The following is a 25,796-nucleotide window of genomic DNA, read 5'->3' on the forward strand; positions in this document are numbered from 1 at the left end:
AAACTACCCAACTTCTGCACCGTGTTTACCACCACCAAGTTGATGATGTCTTGGTTCTCTTCTCTACGGCTTTCTTTTCTTCCTCTGTATATTGTCTTTTTGTTATTATTATTTGTTGTTGTTATTATTTTTATTATTGTTTTTGTTTTATTATTATTATTATTATTATTATTATTATTATTATTATTATTATTATTATTATTATTATTATTATTTGTTGTTATTATTTGTTGTTATTGTTGTTATTATTATTATTATTATTTATTGTTGTTGTTATTATTATCTAACCTTGTGTGTATTTTTGTATATTATTCGTTTTTTGGTGAAATCGATTATTTTGCAAAGAGACCGGTCAATTTGTAAATAGGCCAAGAACCCGGTGGTTTTGCAAAGTAACCTGAAATATTCGGCCAATTTACAAACAGACAAGAATATTGGCCAATTTGCAAAAACACCAGACAATAATCACGCAAGGAATACAGTGTTTTATTGAAGGAAAAGTCTCCTCAATCCATAAAACACGAAAAAAAAATATCAGTTCTCCTTATTCAGATTTGTTTTTGGTCTTATTGGTGTAACAGAGTGCTTGTTTTGACGGAACTCAGAGCAGTTACACCTGAGGAAGCCCTGTCTGTGCCCCGTGGCGTCTGCAATGGTAACTTCACCTAGACTTACCTCCTTCCCTTCAGGTACATCTGTAATGGTGAGGAATTTCTGCGTACATGTCCAGTTCATAACACGGTGTGGCCAAGGGGAGTGTTGTGTGGCCAAAGGGAGTGTTGTGTGGGCAGGGGAAGTGTCGTGTGGCCAGGGGAGTGTTGTGTGGCTAGATGATGATGCGGTGTGGCCAGGGGGAGTGTCGTGTGGCCAGGGGAGTGTCGTGTGGCCAGGGGTGTCATGGCCAGGGGAGTGTTGATGATGATGCGGGTGGCCAGGGGTGTCGTGTGGCCAGGGGAGTGTCGTGTGGGGGAGTGTCGTGGCGGGGAGTGGGGGGTGTGGCCAGGAGTGTCGTGTGGCCGGGGAGTGTCATGGCAAGTTACTGTTCTCATTCAGCCGTGAGTGCGGTGAAGTTCCTCCTGTATGCTCTCTGACGCTCAACAACAGACGTGTCTCATATAGACTGGTGCATCATCAATATGTCTCACCCTGTACAGTATATAAGAGTAGATTGTCGTCCTCTTGTCATCGTCCTCTTGTCATCGTCCTCTTGTCATCGTCCTCTTGTTGTCGTCGTCCTCTTGTCATCGTCCTCTTGTCGTCGTCTGTCGTTGTCGTCGTCCTCTTGTTGTCGTCGTCCTCTTGTTGTCGTCCTCTTGTTGTCGTCGTCCTCTTGTTGTCGTCGTTGTTGTCGTCGTCCTCTTGTTGTCGTCCTCTTGTTGTCGTCCTCTTGTCGTCGTCCTCTTGTCGTCGTCCTCTTGTTGTCGTCCTCTTGTCGTCGTCCTCTTGTTGTCGTCGTCCTCTGTTGTCGTCGTCCTCTTGTTGTGGTCGTCCTCTTGTGTCGTTCTTGTCGTCGTCCTCTTGTCGTCGTCCTCTTGTTGTCATCGTCCTCTTGTTGTCGTCGTCCTCTTGTTGTCATCGTCCTCTTGTCGTCGTCCTCTTGTCGTCGTCGTCCTCTCGTCGTCGTCCTCGTCGTCGTCTTGTCGTCGTCCTTGTTGTCGTCGTCCTCTGTTGTCGTCGTCCTCTTGTTGTCGTCGTCCTCTTGTCGTCGTCGTCCTCTTGTTGTCATCGTCCGTCGTCGTCGTCTCTGTCGTCGTCGTCCTCCTGTTGTCATCGTCCTCTTGTCGTCGTCATCGTCGTCGTCCTTTGTTGTCGTCGTCCTCTTGTCGTCGTCGTCCTCTTGTCGTCGTCGTCCTCTTGTTGTCATCGTCCTCTTGTCGTCGTCGTCCTCTTGTCGTTGTCGTCCTCTTGTTGTCGTCGTCCTCTTGTCGTCGTCCTCGTCGTCGTCCTCTTGTCGTCGTCCTCTTGTTGTCGTCGTATTCCTATTAACATCAATTATTAGAGAGAGAGAGAGAGAGAGAGAGAGAGAGAGAGAGAGAGAGAGAGAGATACAAACACACATTATTATTATTATTTATTTATTATACACAGAAACACACACAGAAACACAAACCCAGGAAAACATACACACAGAAACACACACAGAAACACAAACCCAGAGAAACATACACAGAGAAACACACACATACACCACTGCTGGGCACTCACTAAAACTGGGCACCAAGACTAAACAAGTAATGGAAAAATTTGATATGTTGTATTTATGTTTCCTATTAGGTATATATTGACCTGTATATAATGAGGAGTGTTACTGGGGTTGTGTTGACATATTTCGTTATTGTTCTCACACATCTCCGACCATTCCTCTATGACATACCAACTTGTACAACTTGCAAAAATGGCTAAACATTTAAGGTCATTTTGTAAAAGGACTATAGAATTTTGGTTTGTTTTGAAAATTGTCCGGTTGTTTTGCATAATAACAGATTTAAGAAAACAAGTCATGGATATATAAGTTAAAAACATATAATTTACAAAGGAATAATACAGTACCCGGCTTACCTGAGTACACCTGTAATAATCCCCAACACCTGCCTGACACACACGCTACCAACACCCCCATAAGTCAGAATATACTCTCAGGGGTGAACGTGAAGTAATAACATCTTTATCCTCATGGGGAACTTTTAATCTGAGTGTAGCATTATATACAATAGTGAATTATGGTGAGTTATTGTGATTTATGGTGACGTGGTGAGATATGGTGACGTATGGTGAGATATAGTGAGTTATGGTGAGTTAGGTGACTTATGGTGACTTATGGTGACTTATGGTGACTTATAGTGATTGTTTTTGCGTTGAAGTTTTGCATTATAAGTTTAATTAGTGGGTTGTTGTGGTGGTGTGTTGTTTATGATAGAAGCAGTAAGCTGTTAACATGTGTTAGAGTTTAATTGCTTAACGTAAAGGATTTAGCTGGATTGGGTAGTATTTATTTTAAGGGGTCAGGGATATTTTTCATTGTTTATTCTCTTATATTTTCGTTCTGTTTCTTATTCTTTAGCTGTTTCTTCTTTTTCTTTACACTAACGATTGTCTGTTTGTCTTTCCTGTCGTCATATGGTGCAAGATTAGCTTTATGTATTCAGTGCATCATCCCTAGCACACACACACACACACACACCGGGGCCTCTCTAGACAAGCTTGATGCAGTCTGGCCAGAACGGAGGGTCCAAATGGCTGCCGCTCCGTCTTGAAAATGGGTACCGTTTAAACATCATTTGTTATTGGTGATGGTTTACATACACACACACATATATAGGCTCCCCGGTGCTGTGTTATAGGGCCAATGAACTTACATATTTCCTGACGGCTTGTTGCTACCCCCTACCCCCTCCCCCTCTCCCGTCCTCCTCTCACCCCTCATCCTCCTTCCCTCCTCCACTCCTCCCTCCAGGTGATGATAGTGAAGCTAGTGTGTGGAGGGCCTCTTAACCCTCTCTTCCTCCCTCCTCCCTCATCCCTTCAACCCCTCCTCACCTCTCATTCCCTATCCTCTCCCACCCTTCATTCCCTATACCCTCCCCACCCACCCATCCCTCTAGTCCTACTCCCCACCCCTCATTCCCTATCCCCTCCCTACTCCCCCTAATCGCCTCCCCATCCCCATTCCCCACAAAACATAGACAAAATGAACGTAGTCAGAAGCAAAATAATCCCCCAATTTGGTAGACTGAGGCGCCACTTGGGTTCATCGCCTCAGCACAATTCTCACATCATTCTTGAGGAAAAATGTAATCTGCGGAAGCTTTCCTCTTGGTTATCTGTCTCGTTCATCTAAGAGGGAAAATTGATGTGGGATTTGTGGGAAGGAGGGTCGTGTAAGGGGGACGGCTGTGTGGGGAGGGAGGGAGGGAAGGATGGCCGCATGGGAAGGGAGGGAAGGAAGACTGTGTGGGGAGGGAGGGACGGCTGTGTGGGGAAGGAGGAGGGAGGGAAGGACAGCTTTATGGGAAGGGAGGGAGGGAGGGAAGGACAGCTTTATGGGAAAGGAGGAGGAGGGAAGGACAGCTTTATGGGAAAGGGGGGGACCTGCTTTATGGGAAGGGAGGAGGGAAGGAAGGAAGGACACCTTTTATGGGAAGGGAGGGAGGGAGGGAGGGGGAGGAGGAGGGAAGGAAATTGAACTGCCTCTTATTCAGAAAGCGTGAGAGAGGAAGAAGGAAGAATGGTTACCTACCTAATACCACACCCACCTCCACCCATCCACCCACCCACCCAACAGTTTAGGAAATTTCCGACTAGTACACTTCAGAATTGTCAATTTTCCTCTCCGTGAGGTGTGAATCCTGAGAGATCAACTCGTGAATCCAAAAAATTCACGAGTGAGGGGGGAGAGGGGCTGGTGGGGAGGGGGCTGTGTGTGAGGGGGAGAGGGCTGGTTGAGGGGAGGGGGGCTGGTGTGTGAGGGGAGGGGGCTGTGGTGAGGGGAGGGGGCTGGTGTGTGAGGGGAGGGGGCCCGGTGTGTGTGAGGGGGAGGGGGGCCGGTGTGTGAGGGGGAGGGGGGGGGGGTGTGAGGGGAGGGGGGGGGGTGTGGTGTGTGTGAGGGGAGAGAGGGGCCGGTGTGTGAGGGGAGGGGGGCCGTGTGTGTGAGGGGAGAAGGGGGCTGGTGTGTGAGGGGAGAGGGGCCGGTGGTGAGGGGAGGGGTGGTGTGTTAGGGGAGGGGGGGCTGGTGTTAGGGGGAGGGGGCCTGTGTGGAGGGGGAGAGGGGTGGCCGGTGTGTGAGGGGGGGCCGGTGTGTGAGGGGGTGGCGGGTTCTGGGGGGTTGAGGAGTGTTGAGGACTAGAGGGAGGGGTGAGGTTTAAGGAGTTACCTGTACAGTTACAACACAGTCTGTATTAAACAAGGACATAACTCCCTAGGACAAGACACAAAGTATTCTTAGAACGTGTTACCGCACACTAGGGTGGAATTCCCAGCTTGTGCTTCAGGTCTGAGCTATTTTATGCTTCTTTTTTTTTTTTAGTGCAACTCTCACATAATTTAGGTGTGATAGGAGGACGGGCTGGAGTCTCATTATGGTGTCTCTTATGGCGGGGTGACTCTCATGACGCAATACATAACGGGTTTATTTGATTCTATTTACAGTTGCATCAAATTATTAACATGTAATTTACAATAAAAACTTACCGAGGAAGTTGGCAAACGATGTTTTTTATAAATAACATTATTGTGTGAATGACAATGATAGGTTAGTCGGCAGCAGTTCCACCTGTTGCAATCATTTCTTATTTGGTTATAGTTTTAATACAGATTAATAGAGCGTCAATGACGTCTGTCTGCTGGACGGTAGGGTTAAGGCGAGGTGACGTGACGTGACGTAAGGAGACGAAGGGGAGAGGGAGGTCTCTGCGCGCGCTGGACAGAGGTCAGGGGACAGTTGCACCTCCATATTGTTGTGTTAAGAAATACTTAATCTCTCAATTAAGATATTTTACTTTTGGTTGTAGTGTCATTAAGATAAACAAATAAATATTATTGCATCCTGTCTGCTACAGTGTGTGGACATAAGTCATGCTCTTCATGTAAACTTTGGGCCAAACCTGAACCATGATGAAATGTGCCTTTGTATGAAGAGAAATGGTATTTATATGTTGGTTTTTGTATGTTACAACAATATACTATAACATATTAATGGTGTAAATGTGTGTGTAATGGTCAGAGATGATGCTTCTCCCGTCATGTAAGTAATATTTGATAAACAGGAAGTAAATTCGGTTATTTAACATAAATGCCACTGGTCAGACTAAGGACTCGTCTCAGCACCACGCCACACCACACGCCAGGGTAGAGCCTAGTGCTATACTAACGTCTCTTACACTTTGCTTGACGATTTCATAAAAAAAAAGATAAACTGCTAAATCTATACTGTGGAACCACCTGTTGGAGTAACGGTGTAGCTATATTGAAGACCTTAGCACATAGTCAAGTATAAATTTAAAGCACTTGAATAATGTTGAAGAAAGTTATAAAACAAAAGGAACAGTCCGGAAAAATAATGGACGCGACTTTGAGGCCGTCAACGTCCTGAGAGTTGATTGAACTGCCTGGCTACGACGGGTCCGGACTGTAGGGATAACCAGCGTGTATGTTAACCTCCGTCTCTACCGAGCAACATACTGTACTGTACTGTACTGTACTGTACTGTACTGTACTGTACTGCACTATTATCTCTGCCACTGTAAACGATAAACACCATTACCTGACCACTCATAAAACATGTTTACCTTACCCAAGTGACCCCCCCCCCTCCCTTCCACCCACACACACACACCTGTTGTTAAACTGGGTGGTGGTGGTGGTGGTGGTGGTAAATTATCTATTGTGTTATGCTATTATTACCCCATCCTCGTTCCCCTTCCCCATCACTCCTATCCTCCCCACCATTCCTCCCCTCCCCATCATTTCTCCCCTCCCCATCATTCCTCCCCTCCCCATCACTCCTCTGTTCTCCCTGCCACCATGATTGTATTCCAGCGGCAGGTACTCTGGGAGACGGTCCGGCCCCTGACACTCTCTCTCTCTCTGTAAATAAATACTTTAATCCTTTCAATTCCCTCTTTTAAGTAGTTTAAGAAAAGTAGTATTGCTTTCATCAGTCCGTCTAGCTAATCTCTTTCATCCATCTGTCCTTTCTTCTGTTTCTCCATTCGCTCTCTCTCCGTTTACCCGTCTATTCCTTTGCCCATCTTTCCTTCTTCATGTCCATTCCTTTGTCCAACTCCTATGATTTGTCCGTCCACGTATGGTTTAAGGGACAGACAGCTACTGTAGGCACGTAATTCGTTTTCTTTTCTGAGTGTACAAGAGAAGTAATCTTCCCCCCCTGTCCTGGTGGGGGGCTCAGATGCTTTACTCTCCAACACACGTTCATAGTTTTTCCACGACATACTCCGCTTTCAGCCAACTCCTCCAGGGGTTTTTTTTTTTTTTTAGGAATAGCTCTAAAGTTTGTGAGGTCAGTGAACGGGTTTTCTTGTTGCCTTAGTTCAGTGTATGAAAAAAAAAATATATATGTTCATAGGTGGATTTTTTTTTTTAATGGGAAGTGTTTAATTAATTGGAATTCACCTGATAGTTCCACAGGTATGACTCATGGCAGGTTAGAGACATTATTGTTAACCATGTATCATTACTACTGTTACCACTATCACCACCACACCACCACCATCACCACTATCACCACACCACACCCACTGGACACAGGTCATCGCTCCCTGGTCCACCTCCCTGGCTGATAACATAGACAGAAGTGATGGAGACGAGACTTCGAGCTGAGTTATAGATGGAATTTCATTTGAATCGGACATCAATAGGTGAGTCGCGATTGGAGGGAGGGAGGGAGGGAGGGAAGGGGGGTGGGAGGGGGATGGGTGAAGGAGGAGGGGGAGGGTGGATTATGGATGTCGGATGAGGGTAAATGGAGGTCATATCTGAAGCTGCTTATACACTCCTGATGGCATAACATATTAGGGATATACTCCAGTTAGTTTATCACCTGCCGGATGCACCTGAATGAAGCAAGCGATATGGGTCAAAGTTCAGTGTTTTTTCTCGGCTTTTTTATGTGTTTTTTGGGGGTCAGGAATAAATGTGATGGTATAAGAGACCCTTACATCGTCCTCCAACGTCATCCTCCAACATCATCCTCCAACGTCATCCTTCAACATCGTCCTCCAACGTCATCCTCCAACGTCATCCTCCAACATTATCCTCCAACGTCATCCTCCAATGTCATCCTCCAACATTATCCTCCAACATCATCCTCCAACATTATCCTCCAACATCATCCTCCAACATTATCCTCCAACGTCATCCTCCAACATCATCCTCCAACGTCATCCTCCAACGTCATCCTCCAACATCATCCTCCAACATCATCCTCCAACGTCATCCTCCAACATCATCCTCCAACATCATCCTCCAACATCATCCTCCAACGTCATCCTCCAACGTCATCCTCCAACATCATCCTCCAACGTCATCCTCCAACTTCAAATCGCAAAATATTTCAACCAGACATTGATAAAGGCGTCATGGGGAGGAGGTCATGAGATAAGGTCATAGATTCAGTCATGGGATCAGATCATCACCGGTACGTAACACACACGCAACTCCTCACAGCTCTAGCTAGGTCACTCCAGGTCACTCCTCCAACAACCATCACCTGTCGGCTACAACCAGATGCATCAGGTGAAAATGAATCCAACTCACCTGACTTCTTATCTTAGGAGCACAAAGGAAAGGGAGAAATGAGGAATGCAAATGACACCACGGGATTGAGCAGCTCGTCCACCTCCGGGCGTCATTTGCATTGGTCTTTGAGAGGTGAGACAGGTGGGAACTACCTGGCCTACTCTTACCTGTCCTTACCTTACTCTACCACTGAGGGATAATATTATTGTTGTTATTGTTATTATTATTATTATTATTATTATTATTATTATTATTATTATTATTATTATTATTATTATTATTATTGTTATTATTATTATTATTATTATTATTATTATTATTATTATTATTATTATTATTATTATTATTATTATTATTATTATTATTATTATTATTATTATTTCCCAAACGGAATAATTATTATTATTATTGTATATCACACACACACACACACACACACACACACACAGCTAATCTGGGTGTTAATTACAACCATAATTAATCTTGAACAAGGTGTCGGGGGATGAGTGACGTCTGGTTATTAATATATACAAGGGTAAAGGGGCGGTTATGGTAGGCTGCCACTGTGGACACCTTTCCTTGTGTGACGCCCTATTCCACCACCTACCACCACCTACCACCACCACCTATTACCACCTGCTACCTAACATCACCACCACCCACCATCACCCACCACCACCACCACCACACCCACCACCCATCACCCACCACACCCACCACCACCACCACCACCACCACCTACCACCCACCACCACCACCTACCACCCACCACCCATCACCACCACACCCATCACCCACCACACCCACCACCACCTTCATCGCTACTCGTATCCTTTACAACCCACAACATAAATATATACAAAAGATAATAGTTACTAACTCATAAATACCATCCTACTCTTATATAGTTATAATTATTTTCCTATTTTTCTTCCATCAAATAACTAAATCACATTATAATACAGTATTGTTTTATTTAAATCAATAGGAAACATGTAATTACTCTGTGGTGTAATATATTAATTTTCTATATTAAATGTAATTATATATTTTTCTGTGACTTGGTATACACTGTTTTTTAATTGTAAACATAAGTTGATTGCATGCTCTTTGAGGTTAAGGTATTGTAATTAATTTATATGGTGTGTGTGTGTGTGTGTGTGTGTGTGTGTGTGTGTGTGTGTGTGTGTGTGTCATTTTGAAACGCATCTACTGTTCATTTTCACTCGATTTATATATTTACATTTTATTTTTAGGCCAATTTCTCCACATTACATTTTCTATGAGTGACGTATAGAAAACGGTGTTAGTGAGATGTGGTAAAATGTGTTAGGAAATAATTGGTTTCGATGTGTTTTAGCTAATGGTGGTAAATGTTGGACTGTTCACGTGGAATTGGTCAGTTTGTGTAAGGGATTATTTTTCGTTTTTGTTTTTTTATTTTTTTTTATGGATAATTGTCATTGTGATGGTTTTATTGCGTTTCTGATATCTGCATTTTTGTAACGTGAATTGTTCTGTGTGTGTGTGTGTGTGTGTGTGTGTGTGTGTGTGTGTGTGTGTGTGTGTGTGTGTGTGTGTAGGAGTGATTATGTAAAGCAGCATTATGCAGTAAAAAGCAAAATTTGAATATCATAAGTATTAATATTATCTAACCTAACCTAACCTAACCTAACCTAACCTAATCTCACCTAACCAAACCTTGCGGCGCCGGAAGTCAGGATTAAGGCCTTTTAACCCCTCTAAGTACGATGATTTAACCCCTTGAGTACGATGACTTGATGACATTGAGTTTACTCGTTGTCTATGCATCTTGTTCCAGAGCTGACTAATGCCTTCCCAAGCTCAACAGACTCACAGAAGCAATTAGTTACGCGCTCTTGTCACCAATATCACCACTACATCACCATATCATCACCACATCACCACCTCCTCACTACCTCAACACATCACTACTCACCGCAACAAACTGGTGAGTACTGTTGTTATTGCTATTGTTTTTGTTATGTAGTTAGACATTTAATTTCTGGGGATTTATGTGTTTTATTTGTTATCCATGACAGGTAAACTCATCATGGTCGTAGTTTAGTGGTAGTATTTGCTGCTTCCTTCTAAAAATAAACTAGTAATGGTTTCTGGGGGTTTTTTTTCGAATTGTAAAACTAGAAATTTATTATTAAAGGATTTCATTCAATTTTATTATGGTATTATTTTTTTTTGTAGGGGGGTCCTAATTGCGCCTCGAAAGGGACCTAACCTAACCTAACGTAACCTAACCTAACCTAACCGTTCAGAAATAATAATATCTCCAAAGCCAATTTCGTTTCTAATAATAATAATAATAATAATAATGCTAATAATAACACTCTCTTCAAGTTTTGTTTACATAAAATCAACAAACAGGAACTCAGAATATCCAAGATGTTTACGAACAAACACCTTTTTTGTGGTCTCGTTAAGGTAAACATAATTAATAGACCTGATACGTAGGTAAGCGCACCACACCTTGACTCCATAGTAATTGTTGGCCTCAGGTGTACCGTCGCTTTTGGCTTCGTTGGAATCGCTTTTTTTTAGAAACAGAACTGAAACAATTCAAATTTTTATACAAGAGACAAGGAATTGGTATAGTTAGTTTAGGTTAGGTTAGGTTAGGTTAGGTTAGGTTAGGTTAGGTTAGGTTAGGTTGTGATAAAGTATTAAGAAATATAATGAAGAAGAAGAAGAAGACGAAGACAATGACAAAAGAAAGAGAGAGAGAGAGAGAGAGAGAGAGAGAGAGAGAGAGAGAGAGAGAGAGAGAGAGAGAGAGAGAGAGAGAGAAATGTAATGGGGAATAAAACAAAGACAAAATAAAGGAAATAAAGAAAGAAAACAGAGGAATAGCGGCGATAAGAGATGTAAACAGGAAGATGGAAGAGAATAAGTGTCCCTCCTGTTGCCACTTTGCATATTTTGTTATTCTCAAACTGGCACTGTCCAAGATGCATGACCTGCCGTCTGACTCGTGAGGAGGAGGAGGAGGAGGAAGGAGGAGGAAGGAGGAAGGAGGAAGGAGGAGGAAGGAAGAAGGAGGAGGAAGGAGGGAGGCATTTGACAATGAGAAAAGGGAGGAGGAGGAGAAGAGAAAGAGGATGAAGAGGAGGAGAAGAAAGAGAAAGAGGAGGAGGAGGAATAAGAAAGAGAATGAACAACAAGTAGAGAGACGATGAGCGGAAGTACAGCAAGAAGAAGAAAGAGAAGAGGAGGAGAAGAAAGTGGCAAGAAGTAGGAGAAGGAGGAGTATGAAGTAGGGAAGGAGTAAGAAGGAGGAGGAGGTAGAGGAGGAAGACGAAAGAGGGTTGAAGGGATAATATGAGAGAGAGAGAGAGAGAGAGAGAGAGAATAATAAAGTTGAATAAAAGGAAGGAAGGAAGGAAGGAAGGAAGGAAGGAAGGAAGGAAGGGTAAGAGTAGGAAGAGAGAGGTGAAGAATTAGGTGAGCGCTCCATAGTGTGACATAAATCTTACCTGAGCAAGACACCCCTCTGGCCACGGCGTCAGGTACAGCAGGTGAGGTGGTGAGGCAAGGTAGCGTAGAATGAAGGCGAGAGAAAGATAGTAAGATACCTCAGTAATATAGCTTTTCAGTTGAGCATTCAGCGGGTTGTCGTAGCGATGTTTTCGTTGATTTATTAATATATTTTGGTGTTAAGTAATGTTGGGTAGAAAACAGAAGAAATATAATCTTTGGATTTGGAAAATGTGAAGTAAGTTTTTGGAGTTCTTGGGAATTCCTGAAGGAGAAAGTTGGAGAAGAGGAGGAGGGGTGTGTTGGTGTTCATCAGGCGGCCAGCGAGACTCCTAAACCAATACCGAGGAAAACTTTCAGTCAACTTGGTCACCCGGGAGTCCAGAGACGCTCCATCACAAATCTTAATAGAAAACTTTGGGCTGTAGATGAGGTGAAGTCCACCCCCCCTCAGTGTGTTGTCTGGAGGGAGGGGGTGAGGGTGGGGCGTGATCTCAGAGACAGGCTGTTTCCTTCCTGGTGGGGGGCGGGGGTGGGGCGTGATCTCAGAGACAGACTGTTTCTTCCTGGTGGGGGTGGGGGCCGGGGTGGGGCGTGATCTCAGAGACAGACTGCTTCTTCCTGGTGGGGGGGGGGTGGGGCGTGATCTCAGAGACAGACTGTTTCCTTCCTGGTGGGGGTGGGGGCTGGGGTGGGGGCGTGATCTCAGAGACAGACTGTTTCCTTCCTGGTGGGGGCGGGGGGTGGGGCGTGATCTCAGAGACAGACTGCTTCCTTCCTGGTGTGGAGCGGGGTGGGGCGTGATCTCAGAGACAGACTGTTTCCTTCCTGGTGTGGAGCGGGGGGTGATGATCAATAGCTTAGAGACGATACTCATCAGGGAGACAAGCGCCACTGGCAGGTCCATACGTGTTATGTAAACAGCCCAGCCATCTGGACAATAGTCTGTAATAATCAACCCCTGAAGACCTATGACTCAACCTAGACGGTCTCAACTACCTAGGGCGTGGGGCTGTACACTCCAGTCTACAGTTCCCTCAATAGATAACTACGATAGTGTACACGTCAATAACTACGATAGTGTACACGTCGATAACTACGATAGTGTACACGTCAATAACTACGATAGTGTACACGTCGATAACTACGATAGTGTACACGTCGATAACTACGATAGTGTACACGTCGATAACTACGATAGTGTACACGTCGATAACTACGATAGTGTACACGTCGATAACCACGATAGTGTACACGTCAATAACTACGATAGTGTACACGTCGATAACTACGATAGTGTACACGTCGATAACTACGATAGTGTACACGTCGATCTCAAATATCAATGTTTCCTATGGCATTCAAGCCCCCCCCCTCCTCCCCCACCCCGATACCCAGGTACAGTAGGCCACAAGAATATGGATACACCTACGGGTTGTGTTTGAGACAAAATATCTGGTAACACTGTCCTGAACAGAACAGACAAAATTACAAAATGACCTGTAATTTATGTTTTATTCCTACATATTTGTTATAAATGAATTTGTTGTGAATGTTATACTAGTGTCTTTTGTTTATATAAGAAGTAATATATTGTATTGACGGTTGTAAACGTGTTGCCGAATGGGATTGCAGTTATCGTCCAGCTCCCTCCTCCTCCCCCACTTTTTCTCTTACCCTACTTTTTTTTACTGATGTTTGAATAAGTAAAAGAAGGAATAGGAGTAAATAGAAGAATAAAGAAGGGGAAACAGAAAATAGTTAAGAGATAATAGGTGGGGGGAGCTGAGTTTCATAATGCGTCTGGATGCGCAGTTTCAACGTTACCAGACCATTTCCGAACCTTACAGCTACAGTGTGTAAACTTATTCCTGTGGCCGACTGTACTTTTGTTTCTGAAGTAAAGGAATGACACTAAAGACCAAAAGCCTCCGTCAGTACACAGCAGGGTACAAAGTTGTCCTCTCTCGCCACAAAACATGCCGGGGGGAATAATACCGTGAAGGGGAGAGTTTTCCTCCTCCTCCTGCTCTTACTCATCCCGTCACGGTAAGCTGGACGACCACAAAACAATCCGTAAGTGTATGTCTCCCATGTTATAACCCAAGAGAACGCCGTTGTGGAGAACCTCGCGTGTATCCGGTCTTGACGTAGGTAGACGCTTGGGCTCTCAACGTGAATATGAAATGAAAAGGCTAGCCTTACAGACGAAGACACACGCTCATAGCTTAAAAAAAACGTATTCTCTTAGTAGAAGGAGGATTATATGGTTCTTTTAGCGAAGGTTAATGGGTTAATGGTGTAATTGTGGAGTAGAGAGGAGTGTGTGGTGGTGGTGATTGTTCGCGTTAGTTCTATGTTGACTGGAATGAGTACACCTGCGTTACCTTACATCGTCACAGGTGTTTAGGCTCTCTGGGCTGTCATCAGAGACTCCTTAATCAGTTGAAATGTAACTAGAGCATTTACACAATACCTCACCACACTAAGGATTGACTGTTGTGTATTTAGGCAGAGAAACTTATACCAAACTTATACCAAACTTATACCAAATCCTCACATGATGCAACGTTGCGTCTAGGTCTAATTTTGGATGATTTTTTTTTTGCTTTTAAATTTTTCTGTTTTTTTTTTTTGGTTATGAAGGCTATTTCTGCCACATAATCCAGTAGTAGTTTGAGGAAATTCGACGTCACAACTACATTCTGGGGGGAACAGAGACTAAATATATATCACATTGAAGGGTTAAATCGGCGTCACAACCTCTCTGGATGGCGGATCACTAACACTCGACCCATTCAACTTTTGGCTCACATAAGGTAGTTGTAAAAGATTGTATTAGATTGTAACCTAGCTAAGAATAATTAATTTAGGTGTATATAGAATCATTGTATTAAACACCTGTGTATATTCAGGGTTACCTGTGGCTATCATTAATTAACCTTTCACCTGACCTACACAGACTTGCATTAATTATCTCACGTCACAAACACACAAAAGAGTTTCGATAATTAAAAATAATTCATAATTAGATATTTTAATTATTATTTTCCTGGGGGAGAAATGTATTGTTAATTATATACAGGTAAAGTTATTTTAGTCGTCCATAATTCAAAGTTAATTTTTATAAATTTTTCAGGTCGTATTTTCTTCTTAATGAACCAAAGAAACTCAGGTGTGGGGGTGACGACGGGAAGGGGAGGGGAGGGGGAGACTGGGGTGATGGAGGGAAGGGGAGGGAGAACGAGATGGTGGAGGGAAGGGGAGGGGAATGGAAGGAAGGGAGGTAAGATAAGAAAGTTGAGGGCAGGGGAGGGGAGATAAGACGGTAGAAGGAAAGGAAAGGAAAGGAAAGGGAGAATGGATGGAGAAGTGTAGATAGGAGAGTGATAAACGAGGGATGGAGGAACGGATTTAGGAAGGGAGAGGGGGGGTAAGGGAGAGGGGGTAAGGGAGAGGGGTAAGGAGAGGGGGGGGAGAGGGGGTAAGGGAGAGGGAAGGGGTGAGGGGATCCAGGCTGATGAAACAAGGTAAACAGTGACCTCTGGTGTAAACACGAGGGCTGTAAACAACCGCCCCTCATCCTCCCACTGAACGGGGATCTCTACACATGAGTGATCGTCTAGGAACAGGCTTAGCGGGGGCCACGTGTGTGTGTGTGTGTGTGTGTGTGTGTGTGTGTGTGTGTGTGTGTGTGTGTGTGTGTGTGTGTGTGTGTGTTTTAGGTTGAAGTAAGAGATAGGTGCTCTCATCGCTCTATCTATCTATCTATCTATCTATCTATCTATCTATCTATCTATCTATCTATCTATCTATCTATCTATATATTGTCAAAGACTAGAATGTATTTTTATAATTAAATGTTTATAGTCAAGGATTAGAATGTATATGACCAAATGTTTACTAAAAAAACATTGGCCAACCTCGACTGTCAAAGTGGGAACACGTGACGATGATGAAAACGTCACACACCTTTACCAACTGAGGTCAGGTAAATACTCCTAATTAAATACAGAGTCATTTAAGCACCACTCCAGTTCTTTAACCTTAAAAAAACAAAACATTTCAAGTATGTTTCCTAAATTATAATCACGAAATAATTTAAATTAATAATGAGCAGCTTCATAAAAAATAATTGGGTTGTGTTTCATGATTTTTTTTTGATGGTGTCATGTGGTAATGTGATTAGAAACGGTAAAATACTCTCTCTCTCTCGCACACGTCTTATCCACACCTTGAAGGAAGTCAATTATATTCCTCCACAAAACATTCTTAAAGGTAATTTATTTTTCCCTTGAACACTAAAGGAACTCACAAGCATACTCTCTTTCTTTCTTTCTTTCTTTCTTTCTTTCTTTCTTTCTTTCTTTCTTTCGTCTTGTACCAATATACCACCTCACAAATCAAGAGTGTTGCTTTGTGTCACCTTCCCTCACCTCCCTACCTCCTTTCCCTTCCCCTGGCCAGCCTCCCCACCTCCATCTCCCCACCCCTCCCCTCCCAATCTCCCCACTCCTCCCTCCCTTCACCTCCCTCCCACCACCCTGGAAAATTTACCACGTCCGGCTTTTCCTAATGCCACCCTGGTACTCACGCCATCTGAAGAATAATTCCTCAGATCTGCACACACACACACACACACACACACACACACACTCTCTCTCTCGCTTCGTTATGAAACTCTACGGTAATCGTCAGCCAGATTTCATTACTCACTGCACTAATATATCGATGTCATTGTTGTCAAGTTGGGAAGTTTTATTCGTTTTGCTGGATTTTGTGTTTGTTATAATGTTCTTATTTATTTATTTGTTTATTATTGTTGTTGTAGTACCGTTTGACTCGTCCTCTCGTGAGAAAAATAAGATTGAGCATTTTCTTACTCTTACACGTGTTACAGGGGATCTTTCAAACCCTGATGAATGTTGATGGTTTATAGCGAGTGTTGTGTCTCCTCCACCGCACACCAATGACGAAAATTTGTTAAAGTTGATGTGTGTTGTGTATTCATCTCATTATGATAACTTTAGGAATGTATACGAGTGAATATCATGTATTACTGGAGGCCATTACATCAACTATTGAAAATATAGTTCAATTCACGGATCTATATCATTTGGGGTATATAGCTTAGTATAGGAACTAATGTTATATCTCGTATGTTGGCTTCTACTATGACTTGCAGATGTTCAGAGTGTGTATATATCGTCTCTCAGAAGCCGCCAAGATATATATCTATTTTCAGCTCAAGGGCTTCTTCTCTGATCGACGTTGTTGTGTCTGGTATAACTCTTGGTATTTCTCGCTGACACTTTCCCTTCTGATGGATGACTGTGGTGGGGGGTGTGGTGGTGGGGTGTGTGGTGGTGGGTGTGGTGGAGTGAGGAGGAGAGGGGGGGTCAGTTAGTGTGGTTGGTGGTTGATGATGATGATGGTGGTGGTGGTATTGGTGGTAGTGGTAGCGGTGATGTTGGTACTGGTGGTTGGTGGTAAAGTATTCATGGTGACAACACATTTTTCACTGGATCATTGTTGTGTGTGTGTGTGTGTGTGTGTGTGTGTGTGTGTGTGTGTGTGTGTGTGTGTGTGTGTGTGTGTGTGTGTGTGTGTGTGTATGTGTGTGTGTATGTGTGTGTAGGAGGTCTTTTATGTGTTTTTATCCCTGTGTGTCTCTAAATAATTCTCCTTTTTGCATTTTTTATCAATTTTTTGCGATTCCAAACACTTCCGTTTATCACTTCTGTCCTTGTACTACTCCAAACACTCCTCCAAATATTTGTCCTAATTATCCTCCAGGCATTCTCTACACGCTAAACACTCTCTAAGCTTCTCTATAAATCTGAAGCTACAATTACTCCTTCAAGCTTAGTCTATATCGTCAAAAATTTCCCCCAAGGATTATCTGTAACTCCAAACACTATTCCTTCGAGCTTCATAGTAACCTCAAAAGCTTCTTCACATCAAACACTTCTCTAAGCTTATCCTTGACTACAAATCCTTTAATTACTCCTCCAAGCATTTGTTTTGTACTCCAGAGACGAGAAAGTAAACAGACCTGAGTCAGTCACTTCCCAGCGACCAACTTCTTCAGCAAACTTCACAGCAGGACGACCTAATGCTCATTTAGATCGGCAGTACATGAAACACTCACTGGCCACCTACTACCACCACCACCTACTACTACTACTACTACTACTACTACTACTACTACTACTACTACTACTACTATTGTTACCACTATTCATCAACAAAGAACAAAATCATTAAAAACAGTCACCATCATTATCACCACCACCCACAACCACCACCATTCACCACGACAAGCACCACCACCACCACCATCATCATCACTACCATTGAAGAACGCCTCGTCTCCTACCCACTCACCACCATAACCACCCACTCTACCAACGACCAGTGACCATCATCATTACCTGCCACTCTCCTCACCACCATTACCACCACTTACCACCATCTACCACCACACTCTACCACCACTCACCACCATCAGCACACGACACCTTCCTTCCTTCCTCCCTTCCTTCCCTCTTTCTTTACCTCCTTCTCTCCTTTGCCTCCTTCCTTCCCACTTTACATCCCTCCCTCCCTCCCTACCCCCCCCCCCTTCTTCGGCTACTACACGGCAATTTCCCTCGGGGTGATAACTACCACAAAGTTAATACAAAACACGCTAAGGAAAGCGTTACCAACACACCATTAATGGATAAAGTTCCTGGAATAAGATCAAAGAGAGTCATCCCATAAGGTGTGATCCAGTAATTATATGGCGAGGTGTGGCAACAGTGTCTAGCTGGAGTTGCTAGATAGTAAATATTAGGTGTGTGATGGATGACATGAGGCGGACAGAGGGATTGTTTTTGATTCGCTGATGGAGATAGTGGAGTGTTCTGATTGGTGGGTTTAGGGGCAGGATTTTGTGACTTTATTCCTTTATGATATGAGTTAATTTAGTTCATGGATTTATTATTTTATTTAGGAATGTTATTTATATTTTTAGTGTTTACATTTATACTACTATATTGTTGTTGTTGTTGTTGTTGTTTTATGGAGATGTTTTTTTGGGGAGTAATTGATCTTGTAATTGGGTTGTATGTGCTTGTGTATATGTGTTATGTGTGTAATGTTATACACATACACTCCCCACCTCACACTCCCTCACCTCACACTCCCCGCCTCACACTTCCCCACCTCACACTCCCTCACCTCACACTTCCTCACCTCACACTCCCTCACCTCACACTCCCCACCTCACACTTCCTCACCACACTCCCCACTCACACCTCACCTCCCCTCACCTCACACTCCCCACCTCACACTTCCTCACCTCCTCCCACCTCACACTCCCCTCACCTCACCTCACACTCCCTCACCTCACACTCCCCCACCTCACACTCCCCCACCACACACTCCACCACACACTACCCCACCACACACACTCCACAATCCACAAGACCATCTCCACCACCACCACCTCCCTCACACACCTGTCAGCCGCCCAATCAACGTGAACACCTGCAGAAACACGGTGCAGCTGGGACAATAGACGCGGTACTATCACGCTACCTGTCTAGATCACCTGATGAGGAACACCTGAGATGTATATCCACAGTGTATGGAAAACTAAAACATAGAGGAAGTGAAGAACCTTGTATAGAATCCTTGTAAAGTGTATAGAATAAAAACATAATCTTGTAAAGGATGATTATAAAATAAATAACTTATCCTATTAATATATATAGAAGCATCAGTGTAAGATTTCAGATGTATATTGTAAAAAAAAAACCATGGCTATAGAAAATGGGAGGCCTGTTCTAAAGGAGACTGTGAAATATAGAAGAAACTCCAACAATTCATCCTTTTAGATATTGCTCACAGCGACGGGAAAATCTATACTCACTTAAGCCACTCTGAGCCACACAGATCCGATGAATATTGAAAAGTTTCGTGGTTGAGGGATGGAGCGAGGGAGGGAAGGGGAGGAGGAGATGGATAAAGGGGATTGGTTGTGGGGTGTTGGGTGTAAGGGATGGGTGATGGGTGTAAGGAAGGGGAGATGGGTGAAGTGAATGGGGTGTAAGGGTGCACTAGCCTACATATTACGTATTAATCTATGTAGTTAATACCTGTATAACTAAAAGCACTGTTGAATGTTACCGCCATTACAAAGAAGAAATTCACTAAAACACAATAAGAGAAAGTCAATGATTATACCACCTTTGATGTATGACGGACAAATATATTACAGCTTAACAAGAATCAAGCGTGTGGGTCAAGAATCAAGCGTGTGGATAAAAAATCAAGCGTGTGGGTCAAGAATCAAGCGTGATGGCCCAAGAATCAAGCGTGATGGGTCAAGAATCAAGGGTGACGGCCGAAGAATCAAGCGTCTGAGTCAAGAATCAAGCGTGATGATCCAAGAATGCAACGTGACGGTCAATAATCAAGCGTGACGGCCCAAGGATCAAGCGTGATGGGTTAGTAATCAAGCGTCTGGGTCAAGAATCAAGCGTGACGGCCCAAGAATCAAGCGTTTTGAATCATGACTCAAGCGTATGGGTCAAGAATCAAGCGTGATGAATCATGACTCAAGCGTATTGGTTATTAATCAAGCGTATGGGTTAAGAATCAAGCGTGTGGATCAAGTATCAAGCGTGTGGGTCAAGAATCAAGCGTGATGATTCAAGACTCAAGCATTTTGGTTAAGAATCAAGCGTGTGGGTCAAGAATCAAGTGTATAGATCAAGAATCAAGCGTGTGAGTTAAGAATCAAGCGTGACGGCCCAAGAATCAAGCGTAATGGGTTAATAATCAAGCGTGTGGGTCAAGAATCAAGCGTAACAAAATCCCCCACTGCAATTTTTGACATAATCATTACTTGGTCTAACTATCTCCAAATACACACATACATATATATTTCTCAACTCAATAATCTACATATGACTTACCTGATTACATATTTACCTGTTTATACACATTAGCATCTGCCTGACCCCTGTTTACATCATTATACTGCACAAACAAACGCACAAACAGGTAAATGACGAGATGTTTTCCTTCCACATCAACTCAGGGATCAGTAGAGCAACAGCGTAAATTAAATGTCTACAGTCGTCTTTCTGACCAATTAGTTGTATGCAAATTAACTCGACAGGTATCAAAGGCTGCCATTTTAAGACTCGTTAGCCTTTAATCTTCTACTGGAATTATACAAAAATATATAAGTAAACAAGTGTTGATAAGTAAACAAATTAAACAACTAAATATAGCAAACAATTCGCACTAATTAACATAACTCCTTTGCATACGTATATATGTATGACTATGTATAGGTAGGAATATTTATATGTATATGTAAAGGTGATTTATAATGGTTAAAGGATTATTATATTTGGACAAAGAAGTCAGTGTAAAGTGTGATTATTATTATTATTATTATTATTATTATTATTATTATTATTATGACACGAGACGACATACGATAAGCGTTTACTGTGACAGACAGACACACATGATTTTTCCTTCAGTTACATATGCATATATATATATATATATATATATATATATATATATATATATATATATAAGTATTTTTGTACATATAATATAAATATAACCTAATATACACCTATGATACTGAACATACCTGGAAACCTTGTACAGGCCAACCAAACACTCACCTTCAAGTAGTACTCCACATCGACGCCTCCTGCCTCTTGACACAGGTGTGGTGAAGAAGGTTCCTTTAACCACTACAAAAATTATAGATATATCTTATACTCCACGTAGTTTTTTCCCTGATAATGTTATTTTTTTTATGTTATAGTTAAGTAATATCTAACGGTATATATATATATATATATATATATATATATATATATATATATATATATATATATATATATATATATATATATATATATATGAAAAAGGGAAATCTTGAATAAAGACGAAAGCTAAGGTGCTCCTGTTGTTTCCCTTTCCTGTGTGATTTTATCAAGATTTATCTTATCCACGTTTTCATTGTGGATCTACATGAAATGTATATATATATATATATATATATATATATATATATATATATATATATATATATATATATATATATATATATATATATATATATATATATATACACATACCGATACCGTTAGATAGTGACAACTTAGATTTAGAGGAAAAATTACTTGTGCTGGGGGAGCCATCTTCGTACAGACAGACCGACAGACGGACAGACGCTAACTATAAGGACAGTACAACCTTATTTACTTGTCTCCGAAAGTCATTATTAATTCTGATATTGTATTTTTATCTCCAGTTTATGTTTGAAGTAATTAGTGACTCTCTCTCTCTTTCAATTACCCCTTACTCTTCCCTCTTTATCCTTTTCCTCTTTCTACTCTCATTCTCCCCTCCTCCTCTTTTTCTCCTATCTCCCCTCTTCTCCCTCTTCATTCCTCCTCCTCTTATCCTCTTCCGATCCATTCCTAATGTTCTTCTTTATCCTCCTCTGTCTCTCCGTTACTATTTCTCTTTTTTCTCTTCCTCTCCCTCTCCACTCTTCCTCTTCCTCTTTCTCCTCCTCCTCCTCTTCCGATCAATTCCGTCTCCTCTTCTCCATCCTCCTCTCCCTCTCCACTCTTTCTCCCCTTTCCCCTTTCCACCTCCTCATCTTGTCCATCCCTTCTTCTCCTTTTCCGCTTTCCTCCTTCTTTCCTCCTCTCACCCCGCCATCTAACCTTCTTCATTCCCCTTCCTTCCTCCTCCCCTCCCCATTCCTCTTACCCTTCCTCCTGCCCTCCCCATTCCTCTTACCCCTTCCTCCTCCCCCTCCCCATTCCTCTTACCCCTTCCTCCTCATCCTTTATCAAATTAAAATAAAGCTGACCTACCAGTTTTTCACGCCGGCAGAAGGGTGTCGAGTGAAGCTGCCTGTTGCTCTCGTCTCGTGTTTTCCATTGTGTTAAAAATTTCGAGTTTCAACTTTGCAATTGCTCTGTCAATATGATGTCAATTCTTGTTTTTTTTTATTTTTTTTTATTTGGAGTTTATTTTTTATTTTTTTGAGTGTTTGTATGTATTGTTTGTGGCGTGTTTGTTTGTGATTTGGCTGGGTTTTTTTTTAGTTTGGGGTTGATTACTTCCGTGTGTGGGTGTGTGTGTGTGTGTATGTGTGTGTGTGTGTGTATGTGTGTGTGTGTGTGTGTGTATGTGTGTGTGTGTGTGTGTGTCGTACAAAACAAACACTGTCCTCGTCTAACTGCTTGGATGAAACATACATACATACATACATACATACATACATACATACATACATACATACATACATACATACATACATACATACATACATACAGGTAAAAACAAACACAGGTGAGAGCTGGTGAGAATTTACCCAGAAGGCAATAAACAAAATAGTGAACATGACAACTTCACTTCCGCATCCGTCTGGTCTGATGGCCTCCTGAAAGGTAATACTGAAAGACTAAATCATTTCTCGTTTTTAATTCTCTCTTTTTGTAATCCTTTCTCTTTTTTGTAATCCTCTTTTATGTAATCGTTTCTCTCATTTTGTATTTTGTCTTGATCTTCATAAATACAAAATAAAAGAAAAAATAATGGATAATTAATGAAAACAAGTTTGATAATAATGGTTAAAGGAAAGTATGTTTTTTCTTGCGATTTTTTGAATGGTTAAGTCTTATTAAAATGGTCGAGACTTTTTGGGGCGGTTAAGATTTTTTGGAGCGGTTAAGACTTTTTTGAGCAGTTAAGACTTTTTTGAACGGTTAAGACTTATTTATTTTGTAATGATATTTTGGGGGGGCCAGATGACAGTGGATGGAATTAATGCCAAATAATTTTCAGGATTTTTTGTTTTAAAGCGAAAATTTACGGCGTATCAACGAGCCGAGTTGACGAGTTAGTATTTTTCGTCTCTGTAAGATCAAAGGTTCGTGTACGCTAGGGGGAAAAAATAACTAAAATACGTTCGGAAATTTTTGGGGTGACTGACTTTTGAAGTAATTTTGTATTTATTTTATTTTATTTTATTTTTTTGGTAGTTATAATTAGTATGGTGTTTTTGTATGATTGTACATATTTTATATTTGGTGGGATCTAGTGATTGGTGTGTGTGTGTGTGTGTGTGTGTGTGTGTGTGTGTGTGTGTGTGTGTGTGTGTGTGGTAGTAGTATAATTAGGGTTTGGAATTAAAAAAAAAGTATTAGTATTAATTAATTTACGGATGTTTTATAATAGAAAGACTTGTTGCATTACGTCTCATTTACATTTAAATTGTTGCAGAGTTGTTGCAGAGTATCAACGTTAGTCATTGCCCTCTAGCACGTTGTTTTTTCTTGTTTTTTGTTTTGCTTTTATTTTTATTTATTTATTTTTTTCTGGGACTAACTTTGAGGATTTTGAGGATAAAGTGATTTTTTGGGGGGATATCAGGAAGGAAAAGAGTGTGTGTGTGTGTGTGTGTGTTTTCCTATTTATGTTTCAGTCACTGTCTCTCTGTCTGTCTGTTTGTCTGTCTGTCTGTCTGTCTGTCTGTCTGTCTGTCTCTCCTCACTATATATCTTTCACTCTCACCAAACACACACACACAAACACACTCTTTTGTCATGATAATCCATAAATATCAACGTTGTTAAGATTATTCAGTCTGTGTAAATCCCAGCACAGAGAGGCGGAAGGGGAGAAGGAAGAGGAGGAGGGGAAGGAAGAGGAGGGAAAGGAAGAGGAAGAGGAAGAGAAGGAGGAGATACAGAGGCAGTGAACCTGAGTATTATTGGATTATAAGGCGGGAAGTATTACCTTACGTTACCTTACCTTACCTTACCTTACCTTACCTTACCTTACCTAACCTTACCCAAACCGTTCTTTAATATAAAACAACATTTCCCAGGTAATAAACATACCTGTGCACGCCGCCCTTCCTTTGACCTATATTGGACATTCACAGGCTGTAAAAAAAAAAGTGTCTAGTAAGCATGACTCAGCACAAAACGTTGACTCTACAATATATTTCGCGTTACTAGTACAGTAATACATACCTCCCGTGTGATCTGAGTATAGTGTTACAGTGTTTGTTTATAGTGACCGAGCGTATTGTGAACTGTAGAGCAGAGACAGGGAATAATAGCCAGAGAGAGAGAGAGAGAGAGAGAGAGAGAGAGAGAGAGAGAGAGAGAGAGAGAGAGAGAGAGAGAGAAAACGATGATATGTTAAATTTGACTTTTATTTCGAGTAACATCTTACCTTATGTACATATTAGTGGTTTTCATGACATCTATATCCAAAATACCGTATCTACCTCCTTTCCTCCCTCCCGTCACCCTCTCTCTCTCTCTCCCTCCCTCACTCCCTTCCTCCCTCTCTCCCTCACTCCCTCCCCCACGAAACTCCAGTGAGGGCAGTTCATATTATGGCAGCTACTAGACCTACAGGAAACGCAATAAAAATATAACCGGCAACCTCCATCACCCTCTTTTGTTTCTGGTACAAAGCTTTTAACCATTTTCACCTCGAGGGAGATTCGATTCTATTCCCGGTATCTCCCTTGGGCGAGAGAGAGAGAGAGAGAGAGAGAGAGAGAGAGAGAGAGAGAGAGAGAGAGAGAGTCAATGTGGTTTATACCCGGTAGCCACGATTGACAGCTGCTGGTAATCCATTTTATGTTTAATCTAGAAAATGGTTTGTCTGTTTGGTAAAATATTTTTCTGTTTTTGTTTTGTTTTTTTGTTTTTTTGATTGTCGAAACTTTATTTTTTTTTATGTTGATGTACAATTTGGTGGTTGTCTATGTTTTTGTTGAATGGGTGTTGTTGTTGTTGGTGTTTTTGTTGAATGGGTGTTGTTGTTGTTGTTGTTGTTGTTGAATGGGTGTTGTTGTTGTTGTTGTTTTTGTTGAATGGGTGTTGTTGTTGTTGGTGTTTTTGTTGAATGGGTGTTGTTGTTGTTGGTGTTTTTGTTGAATGGGTGTTGTTGTTGTTGTTGTTGTTGTTTTT

At 42.0% G+C, this 25,796-nt stretch overlaps 1 protein-coding gene across 1 annotated transcript; it reads right to left on the reverse strand.

Moving 5' to 3' along the window:
- Positions 1-1,210: 1,210 nt before the first annotated feature.
- On the reverse strand, positions 1,211-1,864 carry LOC121863220 (sarcoplasmic reticulum histidine-rich calcium-binding protein-like). Its single transcript, XM_042361704.1, has one exon. It carries the CDS (start codon positions 1,862-1,864, stop codon positions 1,211-1,213), a length of 654 nt encoding a protein of 217 aa, XP_042217638.1.
- Positions 1,865-25,796: the final 23,932 nt, after the last annotated feature.

The sequence above is a fragment of the Homarus americanus genome, unplaced genomic scaffold (assembly GCF_018991925.1).
Source record: "Homarus americanus isolate GMGI-L3 unplaced genomic scaffold, GMGI_Hamer_2.0 scaffold46197, whole genome shotgun sequence".
Classification (NCBI taxonomy): Eukaryota; Metazoa; Arthropoda; class Malacostraca; order Decapoda; family Nephropidae; genus Homarus; species Homarus americanus.

Coding starts and splice junctions, on each gene's coding strand:
- LOC121863220 (XM_042361704.1), bottom strand. CDS start 1,864: ATGACAACAAGAGGACGACGACGACAAGAGGACGACGACGACAAGAGG.